The sequence below is a fragment of the Megalobrama amblycephala genome, linkage group LG8 (assembly GCF_018812025.1).
Source record: "Megalobrama amblycephala isolate DHTTF-2021 linkage group LG8, ASM1881202v1, whole genome shotgun sequence".
Taxonomy (NCBI): Eukaryota; Metazoa; Chordata; class Actinopteri; order Cypriniformes; family Xenocyprididae; genus Megalobrama; species Megalobrama amblycephala.
Genome location: NC_063051.1, coordinates 34,965,890 through 34,976,857, shown reverse-complemented (window position 1 = coordinate 34,976,857; position 10,968 = coordinate 34,965,890). Strand labels below are relative to the sequence as shown.

Sequence of the window (10,968 nt, the reverse complement as noted above, 5' to 3'; positions counted from 1 at the left end):
AACCGACTGTAGAAGAAATAAGGCTGAGAACGCCATGTACTGTATATCTGAGTGAAACTTTTCTGGAACAAGAACTATGTAGGGTGGGGCTTGATTTTGTCCGTTGGTAATTGATTGGATGGTTGTGGTTTGCTATTGGTGGATCTCATGCGAGTGACAGGTTGCCCCGCCCTCGTTATCAGAGAAGAGGAGAGATGTGCATGGATATATCATTTATAACACTGCAATATTCCATTAAAAAAAACAACAACGGTCCATTTTGATTTCATGGTGACTTTAAACAAACTATTTAAACAAAAAAACCCACAAACCAAATAAAATCTAAAAAACAGTCCACTCCAGAGTTAAAAGAACATACTAAAATGGATTTTATTGAGAGAAAAACAACAGAAATACAAAATCAACATCAGATAAAAATGGAGCGCAGGTTTAAGAAGCAGGTTAAAAGTTGAAGTGTCTGTGAGTTTGTCCAGTGCAAAACTGCGCAAGTCTTAAAGTCTTTTGTCGATGGTTTCATCAGAGCCAGTGGAGACACCGCAGGAGCTCCATCGTCACGGTCGGTATCCTTCATAAACCCGGCATCACGTAGGCGATGTTATCCAGAGTGTTTGACTAATCACAAACAGAGAGACAGAGTGAGAGTTCAAGTCATTTGGCTCACTGATGTTTATGTAATTAAAGTGATGAATGGTCAGTACCAGCACATGATGTGGGCAACCGTTGAGTTCTGGGACCTGAGTGGTGAGGCAGGCCAGCGGACCCAGAGCACACAACACCGAGTCCAAGAGAACCGACAGAGAACCCGACACAGTCACCATCCCCTGAAACACACCAGACAGTTAGACATTAAACACCCACTTCAGCAGGTGATTAAAGAGGATCTATTATGCTGTGTTCATCTTTCTTTAGTATTGCTGGTTTGATCATGAAAAAGCTCTGCAAAGTTCCAGTTATTCTCTAGATCAGTGTCAGTGTTTCTGAACTCCCTGAAACGCCTCCACTGTAGTCTTGAGTTTTCTTCACAATATTCCTTATTTAGTATTTAGTTAGTAGTAGGGCTGGGTATTGACACAATTTTCACGATTCGATTCGATTCGATTACGATTTTGATTTGATATTGATTATTTTAGATGTAGTATATCAGTTACAGGACATGGCAAATTTTCTAGAGGAAAAAAATCTCTCAACTAATACTGTAAACTACACATGAGAGTCAGCTGGTACTACTATAATAATATTGAAGGTTAAATTAACTTATTTATATACAAACACTTAAATTACACTCAATGATGTTTTTATTATGAATAAAATTTAGAATTACATAATCATATTTCTACGGAAGAGGATTAGGGCCAAGCAATAATAAAAAAATAGAACCATCTCGAGATTAAAGTAGTTAAATTTCGAGAAAAAAGTCGAGATAAAATGTTGAGAATAAACTCATTAAATTACAAAAAAAAACTCGTTAAATTTCAAGAAAAAAGATGAGATAAAATGTTGAGAATAAAGTCATTAAATTACGAGAAAAAAGTCATTAAATTACGAGAATACATTTGTTAAATTACGTAATTCTCATAATTTAACAACTTTTTTTCTCGTAATTTCATGACTTTATTCTCAACATTTTATCTCGACTTTTTTTCTCATAATTTAATGAATTTGTTCTCATAATCTAACGACTTTTTTCTCGAAATTTAACAAGTTTTTTCTCGTAATTTAATTAGTTTATTCTCAACATTTTATCTCGACTTTTTTCACATAATTTAACAAGTTTTTTCTCGTAATTTAATTAGTTTATTCTCAACATTTTATCTCGACTTTTTTCTCATAATTTAACGAGTTTTTTCTCGTAATTTAATTAGTTTATTCTCAACATTTTATCTCGACTTTTTTCTCATAATGTAACGACTTTTTTCTCGTAATTTAATGACTTTAATCTCGAGATGGTTTTATTTTTTTTATTATTTCTTGGCCCTAATCCTCTTCTGTATATTTCTACTCCAATTCGTTTTTTTGAAATATAAACATTTAAATCGTGGCTGTCATAACTGATTTATTCAAACATGCATTAAATATTGAAGAACATTAAAAATGATAATGAATATGTAACGGTGCATAGCTATATTTATCAGAATGTTTCTCGATTAAAATCGAGAAATCGATATTTTTTACCCAGCCCTAGTTAGGAGTGTGTTGAAACTGGTGGTTATGGTAAGGAGTGTGACTTTAATGAGTGTGTGCACCTCTGTCTCCTGCAGTCTGCGTCCGATCAGAGACAGAGACTCTCCCAGCAGCTGCAGGTGAGCGGCCGCATCGATGGGGTCCACGTCCGGGTCTCGGAGCGGAGAGAACGTGGCTGCGTTTGCAGGCCGCGGCGCTGATCCGTTCTGGACGGGAGCGACCGCAGCTTCCGGCCTCTTCAGCATAACGGCGCCTCCTGCAGGAGTCACGGCCGCACCTGAATGATGACCTGACCAAACATCAACACCAAACACGTCAGCGCTGACAGTGACATCAGTGACCTGAAGGGATTTGACTGCTGACCTTTAACCCTGCTGCTGTCTTTGAGCGGTCGCGACGTTTGCTGCTGTTTGACGTGCTTGATGTGTTTCACGCTCTCCGATTTTAACTGCTTGCGCTGCAGGTACTCCGATCTCTCTCGCCACACCTGAAAAGCATCAGTGTGTCAGTACGATGATAGCAAACACACTTCAGACAGCTGTATGATGGGTAATGATGATGTTCAGCACCTGTTTGTCTCCCTCTGGCAGCTGCTTCCAGGCATCAGCGAGTCTTTTGCTCAAATCCCCAAAATCTGAGTTCAAATAAACACACACAATAAATATTCACATATACTGCTGGTCAGTAGTTTGGGGTCTGTGAGATTTTTAATGTTTCTGTAAAAAGTCTCTTACGTATTTACTTAAAATATCATAAAAACAGTGAAAAACAGTTTTCTATGTGAATATATAGTAAAGTGTAATTTATTCCTGTGATCAAAGCTGAATTTTCAGCATCATTACTCCAGTCTTCAGTGTCACATGATCCTTCAGAAATCATTCTAATACGATGATTTGATGCTCAAGAAACATTTATGATTATTATCAGCGTTTGAAAACAGTTGCTTCAGATTTTTGTCGGGTTCAGGTTAACATTTACAAGTTTGGAGAAAGTAAGATCTTTTTCTAAAAGAACTTTTATTATGCATTAAATGTATCAAAAGTGACATTTATAATGTTATAAAAGATTTCTATTTCAAATACATTTTCTTTTGAACTTTCTATTCATCAAAGAATCCTGAAAAAATGTACTTTCCACTTAAACATTTTAAGGAACACAAAGTACTGTACATCATTTAATTGGTTAATAAGTTGTTAAAGCATAAAAACATTAACTATTTTTATGAGCTAATTAAACAATTCTATTACAGTGACAATGAATGAAGAATATGTATATAGCTTATTAAAATATTAATGTAGAGGCTACTGTATATAAACTATGAGTTTACAAATGATTTGTAAGTACTTTATTACTGTATGCTTATTATAAAGTGTTGCCAACAATTCTTTTAAATTGTAATAATATTTCACAATATTTCTGTTTCCTTAGTGAACATAAGAGATTTCTTTCAAAGACATTTTAAAAATCTTGATTCCACACTTTTTGCACACGCGATTGTAAAATTAAAAACAGAAGAATAGACTGTGGTTTTTAATTAATTTCAGTTGTAATTAATTTCTAGGGCTGGGACGATACGCCTATCTCCCGATTCGATACTATCACGATACTTGGGTGCCGATTCGATATGTATTGCGATTTTTTTTTTAAGAATTGCGATTCTACAAATATTGTGATTCAATATTGCTATTATATTGTGATTTTCCTTTTTGTTTTTTAAACTCTAGACCATGGGTGTTCATTCATACACTTATACAGACTGTACATGATATAAAAGATAAGTCATATTGAGCACAAAAACAATTCATCACATCTTTCTGAGTTTTATTTCAGAAGCATCATCCATTAGAGTATTACATTATCTTGAACGATTCAAGATTCAAAGAAAAACACATTTTTAGTCTATTGTCGACACCTAGTGGCAAAACAACATAACAGATACAGTTGTTATTTGAAACATTATTTAATCAAAAGGTGATTTACTCCATTTTGATCGCCGTAGACATCAGTGTTTATATTTGAACTATAAACTTTTATCCCAGAACTTGAATAAAAATTTGAACTATTGTATCACCGAAATAATGAAACTAAGATGAAAAGACAACACCTGTAACAACTGCTCTCTCTGGTTCAGCGATTTGACTGTTGCAATGTTTTTGTTAAAGGTTTATTGGACAGATGAATAACTGTTGTCATTTAAGAATAAGATCGCGTGGGTGTTTGAATTGAGATTAATCGTGTCTTATACTCTCTCTCAGCACTGATATCTGATGCACGAGGGCTTTTCAATAACTTTGTGTTGCATTTTTCATTCATTGAAGTGCGGGTAATCTCATCGCTTTCCCATGCATCTTGAAAGGGATATTAGGTCACGTAACACTCAGAGATTGCTCTGTTTGAACAAAAGTGGGTAACTTCTTTCCTCCTCGTGTACAAGCAAGGGCTAAAATAAAGCAATATCATTTGAATTAATATCAATACTGGAGTAAAAAAAAGATTTTAAAATCGTAAACAGAAAAATTGCGATAGTTACGTGAATCGATTTTTTGTCCCAGCCCTAATATGGCCACTGTTAAAATCACTAATATTGCCAGAAGCTTGCAAACAGCAAGCTCCACTCTGATTGGCTGATCGATTCAGATATTCAGAGTTTTCATTGCGATTAGGCCTGTCACGATAACTACTTTTTGTAGTGCAATATATTGCCCCAGAAATAATTGCGATATTATTACCATTTTAAGACCATTTTATGCCACTGAATATATAATCATAATATAACAGCATAATAATGCAAGTAGGCCTACACACTTTCAAATGACAATGAACTTAACTCTTAAGAATATTTAGATACTGGAATTGAAATGTCAAAAAAATAATTAATATTAAATAAATAATAAATAAAACTTTGCTAACAAAAACTGCAAAATAACAAGTACAAAAAAACACTTGCAAATGCACAAAAGGCACTTATATGGAGATTTTCCATCTACAGGATTTTCCCTGACCTTATTTTCTCAGTAAAGTAAGGGTGCACGCTATTGTCACATGTCCATATGAACAAAGACACAGGTTTAGCAGTCAGATAAGTATCTGTTTTTCTAGAGGCATGTTTGAAAAACTTCTTTTAACTTGAGCGCAGCGTCATGCATGAGATGCCGCAAAAGACGCGAGTGCAACAGTCAAACAAACACGTTTCCATGGAAAAACGGCGCAGTGGAATGCAAAAACGCGTTCCCTATGAAAACAAACTAGACACTCGCGACTGCTGCGTCCAGTGTGAAACTAGCTGTGAGCGTGCACCATTTCACACTGTCATGTTTATATCTGCACCAGTGGATAGCGGAAACTGAGTGCATTTGCACTTATTCTTCCAAACTGTCTGTAGTTGTCAGGAAAACACTATGACGACTCGAATGGCACATTTTTCCGCCTGTCGATGTCAGCTCTGTGTATGAAGCCCCGCTTTCTCCTCGGAGAGCTGACGAGATCACAGAGGCAGCACGATCGGCAAAATATTTTTGTGTAAACATAATGGGCAATATATCGCTGTTTCAGGAGAAAACAAACTCAACTGTGGTTGTTCACTTTACATAGTTAATAATCTACATACAGAGACACAAACAGGCTGATTGATGAAGATGAACCCACCGAGGCCCGGCTCTTCCTCCAGAATGCTGTTTCTGTACTCCTTATAAAAGATCTGATATGCCGTCAAGACCTTCTTCTTCTGCATGACAGACAGACAGACAGACAGACGGTGTGAGTGAGACGGTCTGTGTTTCAGGCTCATCTGGTGTCTCAGTGCTTCTCCTCACCTTGTCTTTGCTCTTGCGTTTGCTGCTTCCCTCTTTCTTCCTCCTCTTCTCCTCGTGGCTGTGATGGCCTGTAGTGTACGTGCTCCACTCTGTGCTGCCATTGGCTGAGAGAAGAGCGGCCAGAGGTCAAAGGTCAGCACACAGACATTAAGACACACAGAAGCGTTGCGTTCGTACCTGCTGCTATTCTCTTAGCTGATTTACTGCTGTGCTTCTTCTCACGCGGTCGGTCTCGCTCTTTCTTCTTCTTGCTCTTTTTGCTCTTCTTCTTCTTCCTGCTGCTGCCGTGTTGAGACGAGGATTCGTGGATCAAGAGTTTCCCACATTCACTGTCATCAGCGGAGGACGAGCCGCTGCTGTCAGCCACGTCGTGACATCCTCCATATTGAACTGTCGGACACAATCGTCAGTGATTTAGGTTGATCAAACTCATAATTAATTCCTTTTATCAGGTATTGCATTGGGCTATACATTTAGAAATTATCAAAAAAACCTTTCTGTCATAGTTTATATTTTATTTTTATTTAAAATGTTGAATATTCTTGCTCAACTAACTTCAACTGACTGTTACATCTCACTTTGCCTCTCTCTGAGGTTTTTGCACTGGCGTAACAGCGTAAACTGAAAAAGTTAACGATTTTTGAGAGAAAATGCTTGTGTACATGTATACATTCATAGAAAACAATGCCTCTAATAAAACATTCCCTCTAACAAGCATGAAAACATTGACTTCCTGTTGGGTTCCTGAGGTCATGGATGATGCGAGTATCTCCTCACCTTCCAGCTCCACCTCCTCGCCCACCACAGGAAGCCCCTCCCGCACCACCTGCGGCTGCTTCCTGGAGGAGGACGAGTCTCTGGGGTCCTTCCTGCGCTCCTTAGATGTGGACAGGCAGTGAAACGCCGCCTCTGCGCCCACCGCCGTGGGAGAGGTGATGGCCTGCAGGAGACCCATCGCCGTCACGGCCGTCTGAGGAGATCCCGCCAGCTCAGGAGGCGTCAGGAACGAGCGCTGGCTCTCTGAGGGACGCTTCTTTTTTTTGTGGTGGGATCCGGAGCTGTGATGATCTACACGAGAGAGACATGATGAACAAAAGGGGTCATGAATTGAGAAATCAACTTTTCTTTGAGCTTTTGATATATAAGAGGTCACAGTACTATAAGAATATCTTGTGAGTTTCAGAATTGAAAACGTCCTTGTTAGTCCAATAAAAGCTTTTATTGACATCAGACCCAGAGAACGACTGATCCTGTCATAGATAGGTGAAACTCCGCCTCCACTGAAGAAATCAACGCCTACTTCATCATTGCATCATTAGCCCCGCCCACTGGTGTGTTAGTGAGATGAGGAGGAGAGAAGAGCATTCCAGGACTAAAATATCATTACCTTTCAAAGGATCCTAATGCAGGAATATGATTATTTATTTTCATCAATGTGAGTCTCAGTTGAGCTTTATTTATTTGTATTCGGTACATTTCACTTCTTTGGTAAATCAAACATCTCGGACTTTAGACTTTTACGATATGGACTCGACAGTAATGCAACAACATGTCAGTAACTGTGTTCATTCTAATGCCTGATCTGATATTAATGATTCATGTACAGTCAGATGATCTTTGTCTGTGTGTCAGTAAATCAAACCAGTGACTAAACGCTCAACTTCACCTTGTTTCTCTTAGTAGGATGAAAATAATCTGTTATTTAAACGGTGATAAAATTATATATAGAAAGCGATCAAAGAACGCTCCCTTTACAATCGCTGGAGCTGTCAATCAAACAGAGCAAGTTTATCAGTAACTGAGTTCTGGACTCGCACCAAAACTAGTTACATCACGTTTGCACTGTTAGTTATGATGAAAGCATTCGTTAGTGTGCAGAAATTGAGTTTCAATGACGAGATCATGATCTCAACAACATGTCTGTGATCGACTACAATGTTCATCACTGCAACCTTTCATGCCACGATCTAAATATAATTAGTTAACCTTGAGAGCTGTAATAGTAAAACTGTGCTAAAGTTTTCAAGAGAGTAATATTTAGCTATTTCATATGCAAAGATGTCAGCCAATCACAGCAGTGGGCGTTTCCACTGAAGTCTCACAGCAGACACGCCCCTTAAAACAGAGCGTTCAAACCAGAGGGCAAGGAAAAATGCCTTTTATCTCTACATTATGACAATCTTTGCTGTAAAAAGCATACTAACATTATAAGTGCACCTCAGGAAACATTATAAAACAATAAAACAACACAGTTATGACCCCTTTAATATTCAGCAATATTACTGATTTGACTGTACTGACATTTTCAGATGAGAACAAAACTGAACTGGGCTGAATAATGACAGATTTGATTAATTTTGCAACATCGACATGATTACTAAACTGAATCAACACTGAATTGAACAATGATGATGTCTTTTTAGAGCTGCTTTACAGAATAATTTAAATGTGTCTCATATTTGATGAAGCTTGCATCATTGATTCTGTTATTTTCCTGTTTACTCCTGTGCAGCTGCTTTGAAACAATCTAAAAGCGCTATAGAAATGAAGCATTTTTCCATGATTCGGATCGCGTGTCAAACTGCTGAAATCACGTGACTTTGGCGCTCCGAACCGCTGATTCGACACAAAAGATTCATAACGCTCCGAAGCTTCCTGAAGCAGTGTTTTGAAATCAGCCATCACTATATAAGTCGTTATTTTGATTTTTTGCCGCACCAAAAATATTCTCGTGGCTTTATAATATTAATATTGAACCACTGTACTCACATGAACATGAACTGATTTAAATATGTTTTTAGTACATTAATGGATCTTGAGAGAGGAAATGTCATTGCTGGCTATGCAGGCCTCACTGAGCCATCGGATTTCATCAAAAATATCTTAATTTGTGTTCTGAAGATGAATGAAGGTCTTAAAGGTGTGGAACGACATGAGGGTGAGTAATTAATGACAGAATTTTAATTTTTGGGTGAACTAACCCTTTAAGCAGCTCTACAGAACACACTACTGTTATTTACTTTGATTCAGTTTAATATCAATATCAATATAGTACAATATCAGTGTCAATTCTGCAAAATTCATCAATTGTGAAAAAATTGAATCAGCCACAAAACAATGATGTCATCATCCAAATAAAGTTCAAGTGTTGTTCTCATTTGAGTGTCACTGCAGTCAAATCAATAATATTACTGAACATTAAGTGTCTTTTAAACCCCAACTAAGCAAACCAAACTCCTTCAGCTGACAGAAACAGAGAAAAAACTCTGATGAACTTACATTTTTATACTAACATGTATAATAATTTGCAATTCTTCATGGGATAAGTAGTTCACTCCCTCACTCAATATGTTCAGTAACACACCAGGTAATTCACACACCTCTGTAGAAATGATCTTCATGCTTCTTTTTCTTGTGAAACTCGCTGCCAGTGTAAAAGTCATCAGCGTCCTGTGGAGAGCAGAGATCAGTTTCTACACAACACACACTGATGATGATGATGAAGATGAAGATGTCAGCGAGTCTTTCATCAGTACCTTGAGACGTATCTTGGAGGTCTTGCGCACCTCTGCATCGATGATCTCTTCTTCTCTCAGGAGATCTTTGTAGGATCTTCTTTTTTCTCTCTGACTGCGTCCGGCGACCAGACTCACCTCACCCTCCATCTACACACACACACACACACACACACACACACACACACACACAGGTTTGTTTTGCCATCTTAGTGAGGACTTTACATAGACTTCCATTAACAATTATATTTTCTATCCCCTAACCCAAACCTACCCATCGCAGAACCATGTGCACATCACTAAATTTAAATAAAAACCTATTTTGGCTGATTTATAAGCCTTTTAACTAGTGAAGACCAGTCAAATGTCCTCACTAGTGGGTTGTGAAAGTATTCCACAATATAAGTGAGGACATTTGGTCCTCACAAGTACACACACACACACACACACACACACACACAGAGAGAATAGGTTTGTGGACTCTATATCTGAATTTATCCGTGATTACACATAAATGTGGTCTGATCTTGAGTCAGTTACAGGCAAACACAGTCTGACTTAACTAAAAACACACAAACGTTTGTACTTTTCACAACTACAGACAGTAAGCGATCATTGTCAGGGCAGATGTGTTCACATACTTATTCTTGCAGCTGTACATCGACTGGTGTGTAAGTTTTAGAGAGTATATAAATATATATAAATGTGTGCTTGTGTTGTTGTTTACTATCCCTCCATGCTAACACGCTAACTGGCGAAACTTTAAATACTATAAGTGATTCACGGTATAATTCAGACAAAGCGTGTTCAGCTGAGAATCAAAACAATAAACATGCGTACAATCGTGAAAAAAACGTAGCTTCATTCATTCGAGTAATTTCCATATATGTTACCTTCATCAAATTTCAAGCGTCTCCTGTCGCCATCTTGGCTCTGCGCTGCGCGGTCAGTTTCTCGCGCGACTGTTCGAGAATGTGGCGTCATCGCGCACTCGGGCGCCTCTAGCGGACAGGCGGAACGAGATCTCGCAGATCTGTGGAACATTTTCATGCATTCTAAGTCATTACTAGTGGGTTCTTCAGAATGAATTATATGCATTATGCATAATTCATTTATATAATGAGAATGTACAACATGAATCCATTTTCCAAACCGTGTTTTTGTCTTACCCTGAATCATTATGTTACACTTATAATAAGTGTTTATATTCTGACTATTTCAGACCGGACTGGTAGGACCCGCCGCAGAGTATCACAGTAACTGCGTGACTCGCCATAGACTTACACAGAGAAAAGTAGATCCGGCTACAATGTTCTTCCGCGAGACGCATGCAGTTCTGTTTATTAACCACTAGAGGGCCAAAAATCACAGACTGCAGCTTTAACCTGTAGTAGTTCTGAGTAGTTCAGAAGTCAGAGCATTGAAACATACGCAACTAGGATTATTCAATAAATGTTGCT

At 37.9% G+C, this 10,968-nt stretch overlaps 1 protein-coding gene across 3 annotated transcripts; it reads right to left on the bottom strand.

The window, feature by feature from the left end:
* Positions 1 to 344: 344 nt before the first annotated feature.
* On the bottom strand, positions 345 to 10,549 carry LOC125274452 (HMG box-containing protein 4-like). Of its 3 annotated transcripts, none has more exons than XM_048200868.1 (12): positions 10,402 to 10,549; positions 9,530 to 9,658; positions 9,374 to 9,443; positions 6,771 to 7,061; positions 6,171 to 6,383; positions 5,994 to 6,097; positions 5,827 to 5,905; positions 2,751 to 2,815; positions 2,545 to 2,668; positions 2,244 to 2,470; positions 699 to 821; positions 345 to 612 (listed from the first exon to the last, which is right to left on the bottom strand). In XM_048200868.1, exons 1-12 carry the CDS (start codon positions 10,405 to 10,407, stop codon positions 568 to 570), a joined length of 1,476 nt encoding a protein of 491 aa, XP_048056825.1. In that variant the 5' UTR covers positions 10,408 to 10,549; the 3' UTR covers positions 345 to 567. The 3 variants fall into 3 exon arrangements, with proteins under 3 accessions (XP_048056825.1, XP_048056827.1, XP_048056826.1); XM_048200870.1 differs by lacking the exon at positions 10,402 to 10,549 and adding an exon at positions 10,349 to 10,375; XM_048200869.1 differs by lacking the exon at positions 10,402 to 10,549 and adding an exon at positions 10,150 to 10,360.
* Positions 10,550 to 10,968: the final 419 nt, after the last annotated feature.